The sequence below is a fragment of the Budorcas taxicolor genome, chromosome 1, assembly GCF_023091745.1.
Source record: "Budorcas taxicolor isolate Tak-1 chromosome 1, Takin1.1, whole genome shotgun sequence".
NCBI classification, from domain to species: Eukaryota; Metazoa; Chordata; class Mammalia; order Artiodactyla; family Bovidae; genus Budorcas; species Budorcas taxicolor.
Genome location: NC_068910.1, coordinates 146,736,361 through 146,754,898, shown reverse-complemented (window position 1 = coordinate 146,754,898; position 18,538 = coordinate 146,736,361). Strand labels below are relative to the sequence as shown.

Genomic DNA, 18,538 nt, shown 5'->3' with positions numbered 1-18,538 from the left:
CAGTACTTGGATGCAATCTCAAAAATGACAGAATGATCTCTGTTCGTCTCCAAGACAAACCATTCAATATCACAGTTATCCAAGTCTATGCCCCAACCAGTAACACTGAAGAAACTGAAGTTGAACGGTTTTATGAAGACCTACAAGACCTTGTAGAACTAACACCCAAAGAAGATGTCCTTTTCATTATAGGGGACTGGAATGCAAAAGTAGGAAGTCAAGAAACACCTGGAGTAACAGGCAAATTTGGCCTTGGAATGCGGAATGAAGCAGGGCAAAGACTAATAGAGTTTTGCCAAGAAAATGCACTGGTCATAGCAAACACCCTCTTCCAACAACACAAGAGAAGACTCTACACATGGACATCACCAGATGGTCAACACCAAAATCAGATTGATTATATTCTTTGCAGCCAAAGATGGAGAAGCTTTATACAGTCAACAAAAACAAGACCAGGAGCTGACTGTGGCTCAGATCATGAACTCATTATTGCCAAATTCAGACTCAAATTGAAGAAAGTAGGGAAAACCGCTAGACCACTCAGGTATGACCTAAATCAAATCCCTTATGATTATACAGTGGAAGTGAGAAATAGATTTAAGGGACTAGATCTGATAGAGTGCCTGATGAACTATAGACGGAGGTTCGTGACATTGTACAGGAGACAGGGATCAAGACCATCCCCATGGAAAAGAAATGCAAAAAAGCAAAATGGCTGTCTGGGGAGGCCATACAAATAGATGTGAAAGAAGAGAGGCAAAAAGCAAAGGAGAAAAGGAAAGATATAAGCATCTGAATGCAGAGATCCAAAGAATAGCAAGAAAAGATAAGAAAGCCTTCTTAGGCTATCAGTGCAAAGAAATAGAGGAAAAGAACAGAATGGGAAAGACTAGAGATCTCTTCAAGAAAATTAGAGATACCAAGGGAACATATCATGCAAAGATGGGCTCAATAAAGGACAGAAATGGTATGGACCTAACAGAAGCAGAAGATATTAAGAAGAGGTGGCAAGAATACACAAAAGAACTGTACAAAAAAGATCTTCACAACCCGGACAATCACGATGGTGTGATCACTCATCTAGAGCCAGACATCCTGGAATGTGAAGTCAAGTGGGCCTTAGAAAACATCACTAAGAACAAAGCTAGTGGAGGTGATTGAATTCCAGTAGAGCTATTTCAAATCCTGAATGATGATGCTGTGAGAGTGCTGCACTCAATAGGCCAGCAAATTTGGAAAACTCAGCAGTGGCCACAGGACTGGAAAAGGTCAGTTTCCATTCCAATCCCAAAGAAAGGCAATGCCAAAGAATGCTCAGACTACCACACAATTGCACTCATCTCACATGCTTGTAAAGTAATGCTCAAAATTCTCCAAGCCAGGCTTCAGCAATACGTGAACCATGAACTCCCTGATGTTCAAGCTGGTTTTAGAAAAGGCAGAGGAACCAGAGATCAAATTGCCAACATCTGCTGGATCATGGAAAAAGCAAGAGAGTTCCAGAAAAACATCTATTTCTGTTTTATTGACTATCCCAAAGCCTTTGACTGTGTGGATCACAATCAACTGTGGAAAATTCTGAGAGAGATGGGAATACCAGACCACCTGACCTGCCTCTTGAGAAACCTGTATGCAGGTCAGGAAGCAACAGTTAGAACTGGACATGGAACAACAGACTGGTTCCAAATAGGAAAAAGAGTACGTCAAGGCTGTATATTGTCACCCTGCTTATTTAACTTGTATGCTGAGTACATCATGAGAAATGCTGGACTGGAAGAAACACAAGCTGGAATCAAGATTGCTGGGAGAAATATCAATAACCTCAGATATGCAGATGACACCACCCTTATGGCAGAAAGTGAAGAGGAACTAAGAAGCCTCTTGATGAAAGTGAAAGAGGAGAGTGAAAAAGTTGGCTTAAAGCTCAACATTCAGAAAACGAAGACCATGGCATCTGGTCCCATCAGTTCATGGGAAATAGATGGGGAAACAGTGGAAACAGTGTCAGACTTTATTTTTTGGGGCTCCAAAATCACTGCAGATGGTGACTGCAGCCATGAAGTTAAAAGACGCTTACTTCTTGGAAGAAAAGTTATGACCTACCTAGATAGCATATTCAAAAGCGGAGACATTACTTTGCCGACTAAGGTCCGTCTAGTCAAGGCTATGGTTTTTCCAGTGGTCATGTATGGATGTGAGAGTTGGATTGTGAAGAAGGCTGTGCACTGAAAAATTTATGCTTTTGGACTGTGGTGTTGGAGAAGACTGTTGAGAGTCCCTTGGACTGCAAGGAGATCCAACCAGTCCATTCAGAAGGAGATCAACCCTGGGATTTCTTTGGAAGGAATGATTTTAAAGTTGACGCTCCAGTACTTTGGCCACCTCATGCGAAGAGTTGACTCATTGGAAAAGACTCTGATGCTGGGAGGGATTGGGGTCAGGAGGAGAAGGGGACGACCAAGGATGAGATGGCTGGATGGCATCACTGACTCGATGGATGTGAGTCTGAGTGAATTCCGGGAGTTGGTGATGGACAGGGAGGTCTGGCGTGCTGCGATTCATGGGGTTGCAAAGAGTCGGACAGGACTGAGCAACTGAACTGAACTGAACTTTCTTCCAAAGAGTAAGCGTCTTTTAAAATCATGGCTGCGGTCACCATCTGCAGTGATTTTGGAGCCCCCCGAAATAAAGTATAACACTGTTTCCACTGTATCCCCATCTGTTTCCCATGAAATGATGGGACCAGATGCCATGATCTTAGTTTTCTGAATGTTGAGCTTTAAGCCAACTTTTTCACTCTCCTCTTTCACTTTCATCAAGAGGCTTCTTAGTTCCTCTTCACTTTCTGCCATAAGGGTGGTGTCATCTGCATATCTGAGGTTATTGATATTTCTCCCAGCAATCTTGATTCCAGCTTGTGCTGGTCCAGCCCAGTGTTTCTCTTGATGTACTCTGCATATAAATTAAATAAGCAGGGTGACAGTATACAGCCTTGGCGTACTCCTTTTCCTATTTGGAACCAGTCTGTTGTTCCATGTCCAGTTCTAACTGTTGCTTCCTGACCTGCATACAGATTTCTCAAGGGGCAGGTCAGGTGGTCTGGTATTCCCATCTCTCTCAGAATTTTCCACAGTTGATTGTGATCCACACAGTCAAAGGCTTTGGCATAGTCAATAAAGCAGAAATAGATGTTTTTCTGGAACTCTCTTGCTTTTTCCATGATCCAGCAGATGTTGGCAATTTGATCTCTGGTTCCTCTGCCTTTTCTAAAACCAGCTTGAACATCTGGAAGTTCACGGTTCACGTATTGCTGAAGCCTGGCTTGGAGAATTTTGAGCATTACTTTACAAGCGTGTGAGATGAGTGCAGTTGTGTGGTAGTCTGAGCATTCTTTGGCATTGCCTTTCTTTGGGATTGGAATGGAAACTGACCTTTCCAGTCCTGTGGCCACTGCTGAGTTTGCCAAATTTGCTGGCATATTGAGTGCAGCACTTTCACAGCATCATCATTCAGAATTTGAAATAGCTCTACTGGAATTCAATCACCTCCACTAGCTTTGTTCTTAGTGATGTTTTCTAAGGCCCACTTGACTTCACATTCCAAGATGTCTGGCTCTAGATGAGTGATCACACCATCGTGATTATCTTGCTTGTGAAGATTTTTTTTTGTACAGGTCTTCCGTGTATTCTTGCCACCTCTTCTTAATATCTTCTGCTTCTTTTAGGTCCATACCATTTCTGTCCTTTATTGAGCCCATCTTTGCGTGATATGTTCCCTTGGTATCTCTAATTTTCTTGAAGAGATCTCTAGTCTTTCCCATTCTGTTCTTTTCCTCTATTTCTTTGCACTGATAGCCTAAGAAGGCTTTCTTATCTTTTCTTGCTATTCTTTGGATCTCTGCATTCAGATGCTTATATCTTTCCTTTTCTCCTTTGCTTTTCGCTTCTCTTCTTTTCACAGCTATTTGTAAGGCCTCCCCAGACAGCCATTTTGCTTTTTTGCATTTCTTTTCCATGGGGATGGTCTTGATCCCTGTCTCCTATACAGTGTCGCGAAGCTCCGTCCATAGTTCGTCAGGCACTCTATCAGATCTAGTCCCTTAAATCTGTTTCTCACTTCCACTGTATCTTCATAAGGGATTTGATTTAGGTCATACCTCAATGGTCTAGTGGTTTTCCCTACTTTCTTCAATTTAAGTCTGAATTTGGCAATAAGGAGTTCATGATCTGAGTCATAGTCAGCTCCTGGTCTTGTTTTTGTTGACTGTATAAAGCTTCTCCATCTTTGGCTGCAAAGAATATAATCAATCTGATTTTGGTGTTGACCATCTGGTGATGTCCATGTGTAGATTCTTCTCTTGTGTTGTTGGAAGAGGGTATTGGAAGAGGGGAAGTTAGGGAAGCTATAAAAATATGTATGACCTTCACACTGGCTGAGAGGAAGAGGAGAGGACCCTGAACATGCCTTTGTCTGGGAAAACTCTGCCATAACACCTCACTTCCATTTTCCCTCTGAACCTCTTTGGCTCTTCCTTACCATTCTCCTTTTTTGACCTTTGCTCTTCTACTTCAGTCTTCTCCTGTCACTCAGTACCATAATTTAGCTCTCATAGGAACAGAGCATGATGTACTCCATACTTCAAGGCAGGGCTTTGCAGGTGACTCAGTGTTAAAAAAAAAATCCACCTGTCGTGCAGGAGACACGGATTTGATTGCTGGGTCAGAAAGATCCCCTGGAGGAGGAAATAATCCACTCCAGTGTTGTTGCCTGGAAAATTCCATGGACAGAGGAGCCTGGCAGGCTATAGTCCGTGGGTTTGCAAAGAGTTGGACACCACTGAGCAACGGAACTTGATCCTTCCAGTCATCTCTGTTCCTTTCCCTGTTTTCTCAAATGGATTTCTCTTCATCCTTAACCACTTCAAGCTCCTTTCATCCTCTCTGCTCCTTCTGCCTGCAAAACCCCTCATTTCCTCCTCTGCCTTTGGCTTACATACATGTATCTCTTGTTGTTCAGTCACTCCGTCGTGTCTGACTCTGTGACCCCATGGACTTCAGCACTCCAGGCTTCCCTGTGCTCCACCACCTCCCAGAGTTTGCTCAAACTTAACGTCCATTGAATCAGTGACGCCACCCAACTTTCTCATCCTCTGTTGCCCCTTCTCCTCTAGTCTTCAGTCTTTCCTAGCATCAGGGTCTTTTTCATTGAGTTGGCTCTTCATATCAGGTGGCCAAAGTATTGGAACTTCAGCATCACTCCTTCCAGTGAATATTCAGGGTTGGTTTCCTTTAGGATTGACTTGTTTGATCTCCTTGCTGTCCAAGGGACTCTCAAAAGTCTTCTCCAGCACCACATTTTGAAGGCATCAATTCTTTGGCACTCAGCCTTTTTTATTGTCCAGCTCTCACATCCATACGTAACTACTGGGAAAACCATAGCTTTGACTATATGGACCTTTGACGACAAAGTAATGTCTCTGCTTTTTAATATGCTGTCTAGGTTTATCATAGCTTTTCTTTGAAGAAGCGAACGTCTTTTAATATCATGCATTCGTTAGGTCCTCTGAACCTCTTTGGCTGTCCCTTAGCATTCTCCTTCTTTGACCTCTGCTCTTCTACTTCAGTCTTCTCCTGTCACTCAGTACTATAATTTAGCTCTCATAGGCACAGAGTATGATGTTCTCCATACTTCAAGTCAGGGCTTTACAGATGACTTAAATATTGCTCCTTCAGGGATGACCTTCTGAATACACTAGACCAAGACAGGTTCCTGTATAGACTTACCACATTTGTAAATGAACTATTTGCGTAATTGAGTATCTTCCCCAAATCATAATTCACATACTATTTTGTGCCCCTTCTTTTGGTGAGTGTCCAGGATGAATGGAAGTGCTCTCAGGGTAGAGACTAGATCTGGATTTGTCTTACGTATTATCCCAATGCCGAGGAGAGGAACTGAATACAAAAGTTTAGTAAATATTTGTAGAACTAGAGACCAGAGGTAGAATGGATATGGAAAGGGGGAGGATAGAGAAGAAATAAAATCATATATTGGAGGATGTTTAAAAGTAGCTATTATACTATTTAAAGTAACATTGAACCTACAACAGCTCTTACCCTGGCATTGTGTTTGAGTACTTTAATTTCAGATTCTTTTTCAGAGAAGGAATAAGAAAAATTAGGAAAGGGAATTCAAAATCTTCCCCATAATTAAAGCTTTGAGGAAAATAATTGGTGAGACTTACTGAATTGTATGGACCAAGCAACATTTCCTTTTTACAGATAGTTCTCATGTGTTGGGAAAATCGACTATATGATGCTATGATCTATGTCTACAACAGAGGCATGAATGAATTTATTAGTCCAATGGAGGTAAGATTCTTCCTAATTTGTACACATATTTAATATTATCTATTAATGTTTTTTTGCTTCTCTCCATTTGCTTTGAATAGTTTGTTTTCATCCACTCACTTTAAATTGTCTTGTAGGTTTATTAGACTTGCACCCATTGTTGTTCAGGACTTTAGATAGTCTTTATAATTTTATACCTTCATATACCTACATGCCATTGCATTCTTTTTATCTGCATAAGTAGGTGTTTAAATCCCAGGGAACAATAAATAAAAGCCTGTGAGACTCTAAGTTTTTTTTCTAACAGACTTTCATATTATTGTAGCTTTTCCAAAAGTTATAAGAAATTTAGTCTATACTATGGAATAATTATTTATTAATTATTAATGAATATTCAATTCTATAACAGAGTACTACTCTATTACTCTATATGGAGTAATGGTACTATTGAGTATTGCTGTTTTGTAGCTATATTCTGCTAGGGGAAACTCCTAAAAATGGTGAGAAGTCATTATTTGTTAATAGCTAAGTTGCTTTTCCCATTTCAGAATTTTCTAGCATTCATTAGAATTTCTTATTATCCTTACCATTAGAAAAGAGCACCTAAAAAGCACTTGGGTTTATTTTTAAAAGAAACAAACCTGTCTCCATCATGTTAGTTCCTTTAAATTTGAAGACAGAATTAAGGGTTATGGACTGTGGGTATGTCAGGAAGATCCCCTGGAAGAGGAAATGGTAACCTACTCCAATATCCTTGCCTGAAGAATCCCATGGACAGAGGAGCCTGGTGGGCTGCGGTCCATAGGGTCTCAAAGAGTCAGACACGACTGAAGCAACTTAGCACGCATGTAGTGCCCTGCCAGCCCACTGTGTTATTACAGTGACTGCATTACCTGGGTCAGAAGATCCAGGCGTCTCTTGAAGGCGTCCAGTCAACATTTTTGCATATTTAATGAACATCCGAAAGCATTTACAGTATTATTTAAGTCAGCAGTCATTCCATGATATTTCAGATTTCTTTTCACTTGGAAGGTGAATATCCCTTTAGTTCATAACTCCTTAAGTTTTGTGTACTTCTTTTCTCTTGGTCATTTTCCAGATGAGTGCCACAGCCTTCCTGCACTAGTTTTGATTTTGATTGTCTGTGTTTCAAATAAGTATTCTTAACATTTGAACACCTCTCAGCTGCCTCTTCAGTGAGGTCCATGACCTCTGTGCATGCAAAAATGTTCTCCATTTTTAAACCACAATTAAACTATTAAACCACAATTAGGAATAATTAATGCAGTGTCTAGTTTCTCTCAAAATAATCCCTGTAAACAGATTCTGATTTGATGCATTCTATGTTGATAAAAATGGTTGTGGGGTTTTGTTATTGCTGCTTTTGAAGTTTTTGTTTTGTGTGGATTTTTTATTGCTCAGAATCTGGTTTGTATTTATAGCTATGCATCTCAGATGGAACACTTTACTGTTGAGGTTGCCTTGTTTTTTGTTGAGTAGTTTTCAAGTTTAATGACTTTCAGCAGGAGCTTGGTGTTTGTTATTAAATAGTTATTTGGAGATTTTAGCAGTGGGAAGTTAGAGGCATCCTGTGATTGCCCTTTTATAATTCTCTGCCTGTAAAGAAGTCACTATTCAGTGTTTAAAGTTTAGTTATTTCAGTTTAAAGAGGTCCAAATTAAAAGAATCTGAAAAAGAATAGATATATGTATATGTATAACTAAATCACCTTTCTGTACACCTGAAACTAACACTGTTGTTGCCACGCGTTCCGAGAAGCAAACTCACTCAGAAGGACAGTGCAGATAGTGGAGTGCAGTTTATTACACCAGTGGGCCCAAGGCAGACTCTCCTCTTAGCCAAGGACCCTGACCGACTTTTTTTGTGAAAACCTTATATACCTTAAGTGTACTGTTTAAGCCCACATCCCCAAATTCCTTAAACCTAGACTGGAAAGTGTTAAAGGGAGATACAATCAGGTTACAGCCATGATTCATAATCAGAAGGGTCAGCTAGTTATACCTTGTAGCCTGCACCAATGGGCACCATAAAGATTACAAAGGTGATTGACTACAAAGGGGATTATTACATTCTTTCTGGCAACAGGAAATCTTGGTTTGGAATCTGGTGTTTATCACGTCCAGGAGGCCAGTTTGGCCATAGGTATGTTATCCCCTTGGCTACCAGGCACAGAAGTCCAAAGCTCACTGGAAGTGCAAGATGGAGTTTCCTTCTTTTTTCAAGATGAGTCAGCTCAGCATGTTCTTCCCTCAACACAACATTGTAAATCAACTATTCGCTAATGTGAACTAAAAACTTAAAAAAAAGAGGAACTGTATTGCCTTTTGAAATTTTCTAGTTTTTCTAGAATGACAGTGTCATCATATTTGAGTTGATTACCATAGTCTCTGAAATCTTTCCTTAGTTCTAGTTTTGGCTGCTTCTGATATAATAGTGCCTTGTGTTGGGAGGGAAAACTTTTCCTCTACCAACTGAAATCCGAATGGTGGGGAGAAGACTGTGAATTAGCTGACAATGAACAGACTGACAGGGGAAAAGGTTTCTTCACACTTGTACTGGGAGAACTCAGAAATGAGTGAATCACTACACAGCCAGAGGGAGAGGCTTATCTACCAGTTTAATGAAACTTGGGGTGTGAGGGGGGAGGGATTTAGGTTTCCTTGGAAAATATGAAGAGCTTTATTGGGCTTTTGGGTACTAATGAATAGTTGGATTTGCCCCCACTTCCCAGTGCTAAAGGCCTGTCCTCTCCCAAAACAGTAAAATCCCTCCCAGGAAGGCCAGTGTAGTTTTGCCATTAATCTTGTATTTTCATAGGCTCTGCTTCCATTTCGACGTCTTTTTCTGTGGCTGCTGATTGTTCACATGTTTTCAGCTTACAGTAATCTTACTGTTTTGGTGGGCTGCTAATCCTTTGATTTGCTTAGTATTTTTTTTAAAAATAAAGCTCTTTTAGGAGTCTAAGGATAGCTTATATTAGGAATAATGCTCTCAACAAAGACTTTCGTCTAACTGGTATTTGTTAAATGGTTTCTTTCAGTGAGGAATATGACAGCAATGATTATTTCTTAGTGATCCTACTGAAACAGTTTATGTCCACATTAAAAGTTTTTATATTTAATCTTAATAGCAAATGACTAATTCAGTCAGGGAAAGGTGATTATAGCATAAGATTTTAATTATTTTTTGAAATATTTTTTTAAAGATGATGTTGATTGTTCTATTAATTTTCATGCAGAAACTTCTCAGAGTCATTGCACCTCCTTTGAATGCAGGAAAGACGCTAACAGGTATTAATTTTCTAAGCCTTAATGTTTTTCTCTTTTTTGTGTTTAAAAACATTATTTAAATAACATAGATTTCACCAATTTTATGTGTACAGTGTGAATTTTGATAATTGTACATGGTCATGTAACAACTGACATATTCAAATTGTAGAAGGAGCTGTATAATTCCACACTACAAGGTTTCCTTCTGTCCCTTGTACTCGACTCCCCACCGTCCCATCCCCTGGCAATTCTGACCTACGGTTTTTACTGTGCTTTTTTTTTTTAACTACTGTTCATGTAAATAGAATTACATAGTTTCAGTGTTTTATTTATTTCACTTTAGCACAGTGTATTTGAGACTCACCCATGTTGTTGCATATATGATTTTGTTCCCTTTAGTTGCTGAAAATGGTGATCCATGGGTTGGGTATACTGTCACTGGTTTATCTACTCATCCGTTGAAGGACCCAGTTGCTTCTGTTTTGGAGCTATTATAAGTAATGCTGCTCCATTTGTGAATGAGTTTTGTTATGTTTTTAATTAAACTTTTTATTATGAGGAAATTGTAGATTCACATGCAATTGTATGAAATGACACAGAGATCCTGCATACTGTTTACCCATTTTCCCTCAGTGGCAACATCTTGCAAAACTAAAGCAGAGTATCACAACCAAATATTCACATTGATCACAGTACAGAACAGTTTCATCACCACACGTATCCCTTATGTTGTTCTTATCCCCCATTCCTGACCCATAGCTGTGAATAAGTTTTCTTGGGCATGTGTTCATTCTTCTTGGACAACTATCTAGAATTAAAATGGATGGATTGTATAGTAAATATATGTTTTACTTTCCGAAGTATTGCTGTTTGGTTTTTCAAAATGAGTATACCGTTTTACATTCCCATCAGCAGTATGAGATTTCTGATAGCTCCATATCTTTGCAAACGCTTGGTATTGTCAGTCTTTTAAAATATTTAGCCATTCTAAGTGGGTGGATAATGGTATCTCATTGTGGTTTAAATTTTTATTTCCCTCATGGTTAGTGATGTTCAGCGTCTTTTCACGTGCTTTTGCCCATTCACTTATCTTTTTTTGTATGAATCATCCATTTAAATCTTTTAGCACTTTCTAGAAAGGTAGAGAAGAGATGTTATTTGACTTCATATTATTGAATTCTGGGTGTGTGAAATCTCCATCAGAGCCTTTTAGAGTCCTTGTGTAGTCTGGATATAAGGCCTTTTTAAATATGTGTTTCACAAAATTTTGTGCCCAATCTGTTGCTTACTGTTTTGTTTTCTTAACCATGTTTCAAAGAACAAAAGTTTTCAGTCTTCATGAGGTCCATTTTATTTATTTTGTTTTTCTTTAGTTTTCGACTTTTGGTGTTCTGTTTAAGAAATCTTTGTCCAACTCAGCATCATAAAGATTTTATCTTTTGTTTGCTTCTAGAGCTTCCCTGGTGGCTCAGAGGTGAAAGCATCTGCCTGGAATGTGGGAGACCCGGGTTCAATCCCTGGGTCAGGAAGATCTCCTGGAGAAGGAAATGCAACCCACTCCAGTACTCTTGCCTGGAGAATCCCATGGAGGGAGAAGCCTGGTAGGCTACAGTCCATGGGGTTGCAGAGTCGGACACGACTGAGCGACTTCAGTAGAGATATAATAGTTTTAGTATTTGTGTTCAGTTTTGTAATACATTTTGAGTTAGCTTTCATATATGATGCAAGGTGAAGTTCAGGGACTTTTCCCTCTATAGTTATCAGTTCCTCTACCATTTTCTGAAAAAGATTATCTTGTTTCTATTGAATTATCTGTACATCTTTTTTGGAAAAAAAAATTTTTTTTTGCAAAAAATTGATTTTTGTCAAAAGTCAACTGACTGTATGAGTTTATTTCCAAACTTCTTGTTACATTCCATTGGCCTGTATGTCAGTGCTTAGTTGCTTCAGTTGTGTCCAACTCTGTGACCCTATGGACTGTAGCCCACCAGGCTCCTCTGTCCATGGGATTCCTCCAGGCAAGAATACTGGAGTGGGTTGCCATGTCCTCCTCCAGCGGATCTTCTCAACCGAGGGATCGAACTCGTGTCTCTTACCTCTCCTGCATTGGCAGGCAGGTTCTTAACCACTAGTGCCACCTGAGAAGCCCAATGCCAATAATATACTGTCTTGATTATAACTTTGTAGTAGGTCTTAAGATAAGGTATCTTTACTCTTCCAGCTTTATTCTTTTTCAGAATAAAAGGCCCTTTGCCTTCCTGAATGACCTTTAAAATCCGCTTATCAGTTTCTTTTTAAAAGCTTACTTGAATTTTGTGTGGGATTGCATTGATTCTATAGGTTAGTTTTGGGGCGGAGGGGATTGCCATCTTAATGTAGAGTCTTCTAACCTATGGATATATATTTTCCATTTATTTTGGTCTTTTAAAATCAGTTTGTTTTCTCAACTTCTGCAGAAAGACAGCTGAGACTTTGATAAAGATTGCTTTGAATTGATAGATCAATTTGGAGAGAAGATTGCTTTGAATTGATAGATCAATTTGGGGAGTGTTGCTATTTTAGCATTATTAGTCTTCCAGTTCCATGAACACAGTCTATCTTTCCATTTGTTTGGTCTTCTTTAATTTCTTTCAGTGTTGCGGTTTTCAGTGTACAAGTCATATACTTCTTCTTTTGCTGAATCTATTCCTAGTTTATTTAGTTTGATGCCATTATAAATGGATTTTTTAAAAATTTCATTTTCAGAATGTTCATTGGCAGTGTATAGAAATAAAATTAATTTTTTGTTTTTTTGGCTAAACCAGCAGCTTGCAGGATCTGAATTTCCCAACTAGGATTTGAACCCCAGCCCCAGAAGTGAGTGTTGAGTCCTAACAATTGGACTGCCAGGGTATTTGCAGTAAAGTTGATTTTTATATTGATCTTATATCTGCATCCTTCATTCACCAGTTCTAATTTTTAAAGTGGATTCTTTGGAATTTTTCAGCTATATGATCATGTCATCTGTTAATAAAGTTAATTTTACTTCTTCCTTTCTGATCTGAATTCCTTTTATTTTTCTTCCCTAATTGATCTGTCTAGAACCTCCAATACAGTGTTGAGCAGAAGTGGCAAGAATGGACATCCTTAGCTTTTTTCTGCCTACGGGGGAAGCATTCAGTTTTTTTACCATTAACTTCAGTTCAGTTCAGTCGCTCAGTCATGTCTGACTCTGTGCAACCCCGTGAACTGCAGCATGCCAGGCCTCCCTGTCCATCACCAGCTCCCAGAGTTTACCCATGTCCATCGAGTTGGTGATGCCATCCAACCATCTCATCCTCTGTCGTCCCCTTCTCCTCCTGCCCTCAATCTTTCCCAAAATCAGGGTCTTTTCAAATGAGTCAGCTCTTCGCGTCAGGTGGCCAAATTATTGGAGTTTCAGCTTCAACATCAGTCCTTCCAGTGAACACCCAGGACTGATCTCCTTTAGGATGACTGCTTGGATCTCCTTGCAGTCCAAAGGACTCTCAGGAGTCTTCTCCAACACCGCAGTTCGAAAGCATCAATTCTTAGGCGCTTGGCTTTCTTTATAGTCCAACTTTCACATTGATACATGACTACTGGAAATACCATAACCTTGACTAGACGGACCTGTGTTGACAAAGTAATGTCTCTGCTTTTTAATATTCTGTCTAGGCTGGTCATAACTTTCCTTCCAAGGAGTAAGCATCTTTTAATTTCATGGACACAGTCACCATCTGCAGTGATTTTGGAGTTCCCCCAAAATGAAGTCAGCCACTGTTTCCCCATCTATCTGCCATGAAGTGAGGGGACCAGATACCATGAATATGATGTTAATTGTCGGTTTTTCGTAGATGGCCTTATTGTTTTGAGAAAGTTGCCTTCTGTTCCTAATTTGAGTATTTTTAACATGGAATGGTTGGATTTTATCAAATGCTTTTTTCTGCATCTGTTAAGATAATCTTGTGGATTTTATCCTTTATTTTATTGATATGGTTTATATCATTTTTATATGTTAAGTCAGTCTTATGGTCTTGGAGTAAATCTCCCTTGGTCACAATATAATTGTTTTTACATGTTTCAAGATTGAGTTTGCTAAATTTTTCTGATAATTTTTTATGGCTGTCTTCATAAAAGATATTGTTGTATAATTTTCTTTTCATATCTTTTCTTTTTTGGTCTTAGTATCAAGTATATTTGATATCTTGGTATACTTGCTCATGAAAAGAGTAGGGAAGTGTTCACTCTTCTGTCTTTTGGAAGAGGTTTTGAAGGATTGGTGTTAATTCTTTAAATATGTGGTAGAATTCATTAATAAAACCATGTGAGCCTGGAATATTTCTTGTTGGAAGTTTTTAAATTACTAGTTCAGTCTCTGCTTGTTAAGTCTGTTCAGATTATTCGTTTCTTCTTGAATCAGTTTTGGTAGTTTTTATGTTTCTAGGAATGTGTCCATTTAATCTGTTACCATATAATGGTTATGGTGTTCTCTTATAATTCTTTCTGTTTTTATAAGGTTTATAGTGATGTCTCTTATTACTAATATTTGTAATTTGAGTCTTCTTTCTTCTTGATCTGTCTAGCTAAAGGTTTGTCAATTTTATTGTTTTTTTCCCAAAGAACTAATTTTGATCTTAGTGGTATTATTTTTCTTTGCTCTTTAATTTATTTCTGCTTAGCCTTTTTTATTTACTTCTTCTTGCCTTGGGTTTTTTTGTTTTTGTTTTGTTTTTTTAGTTTCTTGAGGTGAAAGTCTAGATTATTGATTTGAACTCTTTCTTCCTTTTTTTTTTTTTAAATAGGTGTTTATAGCTGCAGATATCTCTAAGCAGTGCTTTAGCTGTGTTCTGTAAGTTGTGTCTGTTGTATCTTTATTTTCATTCATCTTGAAGTATTTTCTAATTTGCCTTGCTGCTGCTGCTGCTGCTAAGTCGCTTCAGTCGTGTTCAACTCTGTGCGACCCCATAGATGGCAGCCCACCAGGCTCCCCTGTCCCTGGGATTCTCCAGGCAAGAACACTGGAGTGGGTTGCCATTTCCTTCTCCAATTATTTGCCTTGAGATATTGGTTATTTAGAAGTATGTTGTTTAATTTCCACATATTTTTGGATTTTTCACATTTCCTTCTGATACCGATTTCTCACTTTTTTCCATTGTACTTAGAGAACATACTTTGTATGGTTTCTATTTTTTTCATTTATTCAAACTTATAGCCTAATATATGGCCTATTCTGGAGAATATCCCAAGTGCACTTGAAAATAATCAATGTGTTTTGTTGTTGAGTAGAATGTTCCATAGATGTCTGTTAGATTTAGTTGGCTTATAGTTTTGTTCAAGACTTCTATTTCCTGTTCATCTTCCTCTAATTGTTCTATCCATTATTGAAAAATGAGTATTGAGGTATCTAAATGTTATTGTTGAAATATCTATTTCTTATTTTAGGTCTGTCAGCTTTTATTTTATTTTGGAGTTCTGATGCTGCAGTAGACACTTTACAATTCTGCCTTATTAGCGTTTACTTCCTGCTTGTGCAGATCCTCAAAGTCAGGCATAGGTTGTAAGTCTTTTCAGGTCTTTCCTGCATGTGTCCACAGCCCTTTACCTGTACATGTTCATGTCCTTCTAGAGTTCCAGAAATATTTTGAAAATTTTAAAAGCCCCTGAAGACCTCCATTCTCCAGTTTTTCCTTTTAAATTTTCTGGTGGGTCTTTAATCAGTTCCTTCTGGTGCACTACCTCTGGTACCTGTAAAGTTAAATATCCTTTGAGGATAGTGCTGTTTGCTTTGAGTAAGCTCTGAGTCAGGACAGAAAAAGATAAGCCCTAGAATGCAGCTTTTAAGTGAGCTGCCAAATAGGTTAAACAGTGATAGTTCTCTAAGGGATGGGCTTTCGGGGCACTCCAAACCCATTTTGCCCCCTTGAATGGTTGCATGGGTGCTGGTTTTCACAGCTCCCACAGTCGCAAGACTGTTGGTTTCAAAGCTACGGTGAAGCTGGGAAAAAGCGAGTGGGACTAGGTAATGTTAAACCACTGCGAAGCTCACTGTTCTTAGTGACATTCAGGCATTTTCCTTGAATTAAACATTCCTAGGATTATTGGAAGCCTTAAGTAATTTCGAGAGTTCTGGAAAAGTTGATTTTGATCATATCTGCCAGTGTTCTCTTTGGTTTCATGGAGGAGCAGATTATTGGAGGTTCTCCCTCCATCATCTTATAGGTCAGTCCCTCTGGCTTTTGTTTTTGTTGGGTTTGGCCTTTTTCCTCTCTGTCCTTGTCCTTGGATGGTTTCTGTTCTTCCTTCAGATTCACTCTCTTTCATGTCAACTCAGCTGTTAAATCCATTGTGAATATTTATCTTCCATGATCATATTTTATAGTTGTGTAATTTTCATTAGGTTCTTTTTTATTGCTTCTGTTTCTCTCCAGCATCTCTTCATTTATCTGTTCAGATTTTCATGTGATGAAACATATTTTGTTTTGTTTCATTGAGGATAAATATAATAGTTGATTTAAAATTCTTATCAGTTCTAACATTTTGTTCATTTCAGATTTGGACTTGATTTTCTTTTCCCTTAAGAAAAACATAATATGTTTTATTTTCTTGTCTCATCACATGAAATATGATGAAATATTTTAGATTGTATCCTGAATATTTGAATGTTACATTATGGAGATTCTGGATTCTGTTATTTTTTCCACCAATAATTTTTTCTCATTGTTTTATCAGGTAATTTTCTTGGCTGGGCTTGAATTGCAAACTCTTGTTTCTGTTGTGGCTCCAGTCCCTTCTCAAAAGGTCCTTTGTCCTTAGCTGGTTTGCTTTGATTCTGTTCCATCTGTGTGGTTTAAGGGTCAGTCAATAATGAAGGTAATCAAGTTTGAAGATCCTCTTTCTGGCTTACTTTTTTATAAGATTCTGCCAGTCTGTTGACTGTTCACATCACCTAACTTCTTGAGCTCCCCAACCAGAAAGATTGCTGGTTTTCCCACGTGAGCCCCCAGCTGCTACTATGCTTGGCACACAGACTGCACTTCGTCTCAGACTGCAAACCTCCAGTGATGGTAATTTACTTGTGCACGTCCCTGTCTCCTCTCCTCTGAGCACACGAACTCCACACTGAAACCAACTACTCTAGGACCTTCAGGGGTGAACTCTCGTCTTGGTTCTGACTTTTTCTTTCTGGATGAGCTGCTCTGACTGTTGTTCATATACAGTAGCTTAGGGATCAGTCACTAATATGGGTAGGTAGTTTGAAGATCCCCTCTTCGACTCTTTCTATTTTGAGATTTCACTAGTCTCTTCCGCATTCATGGTTTCCTTCACTTTTCTGCTCCCTTCTCCCAGAAAGATTAGTTTTCCTTCTGTTTCAGCCTCTGTGTGCAGTTACTGTGTGGGTGCCAGTCTGTCCTGTTCCCAGAGAATGTGAACTTCCCACCAGATTTGTCTACTACTTCTGTTCCCTTTTCAGTATCTTCAGGTAGCTTTTCATATCATGTCTAGGTTTTGTAGTTTTTTCTTTCTGTAAGGACAGGAACAGGGAAGATCATTTGGTAGAGTCTTAATCCCTCTTTATTCTTAGTCCCTTTTCAGTAGCCCTGAAACTAATCCTTTTGAAACAAACTTGAATATTACCTTTCATGTATATATGTAGCAAAAATGAAAGCAGAATATAAAAAACTCCATGTTCTGGTTCATAAAGCACAACAAATTTAAAAGAATAGAAATCATGTAAATCCTACTCTCAGACCATAATGGAATTAAACTAGAAAATACTAAGAGAAAGAAAGCTGCTGCTGCTGCTAAGTCACTTCAGTTGTGTCCGACTCTGCGTGACCCCAGAGATGGCAGCCCACCAGGCTCCCCTGTCCCTGGGAGTCTCCAGGCAAGAACACTGGAGTGGGTTGCCATTTCCTTCTCCAATGCATGAAAGTGAAAAGTGAAAGTGAAGTCGCTCAGCCGTGTCCGTTTCTTAGCGACCCCATGGACTGCAGCCTACCAGGCTCCTCTGTCCATTGCATTTTCTAGGCAAGAGTACTGGAGTGGGGTGCCATTTCCTTCTCCAGAAAGAAAGCTGGGAAGTCTCCAAATACTTGGAGATTAAACAACACACTTCTAAATAATACATGGACAAAGGAGAAATCTCAAGAGAAATTTAACAGTATTTTGAAATAAATGAAAATACTTAAAAAATTTGTGAGATGCAGCTAATGCAGAGCTTCAAGAGAAATTTACAACACTGAATGCATATATTAGAGAAGAAGAAAAATCTAAAATCAATACTCTTAAGCTTCTACCTTAGGAATTTAGAAAAAGAACAAATTAAATCAAAGTGAGCAAAAGAAAAGTAATGAAAATTAGAAGAGAAATTAATAAAACTGAAAATAAGAGATCAGTTGAGAAAATTGTTTATGTTGGGCGGGGGGGTGTTGGTGAAAACCAAAAGCTTTTTCTTTGAAAAGATCAATAAAATCTGAGCCTCTAGCCAGGCTAGCTTGGATAAGAAGGAGAAAAGACACAAAATTACTAATGTCAGAAATGGAAGAAGGGATAGTTGTCCAGATCCTATGGGCATTAGAAGAGTAATAATAAAAGAGTATTATGGATAATTCTATGCTCATAAGTTTGATAATCCTAATGAAACAGGCCAATTTTTTGAAAGATAAACTCACACAAGAAGAAATAGATAATCTGAATAAGCCTATACCTATTAAAGAAATTGAGCCAGTAACTAAAACAGAAAACACTAGGTCCAGTGTGTTTCACTGATGAATTTCGCTAAACTTAAATTTAAGGGAGAAACTATACCAATTGTCTACAATCTCTCAGAAGACGGAACTCAGGGAATATTTTCTGTCTTTTTCTATGATGCCTGATACCAAAACCAAGACATTGTAA

General features: G+C 38.6%; 1 protein-coding gene across 4 annotated transcripts in view; it reads left to right on the top strand.

Moving 5' to 3' along the window:
* VPS8 (VPS8 subunit of CORVET complex) overlaps positions 1 to 18,538 on the top strand; it is a 302,450-nt gene that overhangs the window by 97,757 nt on the left and 186,155 nt on the right. For all 4 annotated transcript variants that reach the window (XM_052647321.1, XM_052647322.1, XM_052647320.1 and 1 more), the window contains 2 exons: positions 6,282 to 6,371; positions 9,610 to 9,661. In XM_052647321.1, coding sequence (XP_052503281.1) covers positions 6,282 to 6,371; positions 9,610 to 9,661 — 142 coding nt within the window. The remainder of the gene's footprint in view (positions 1 to 6,281; positions 6,372 to 9,609; positions 9,662 to 18,538) is intronic.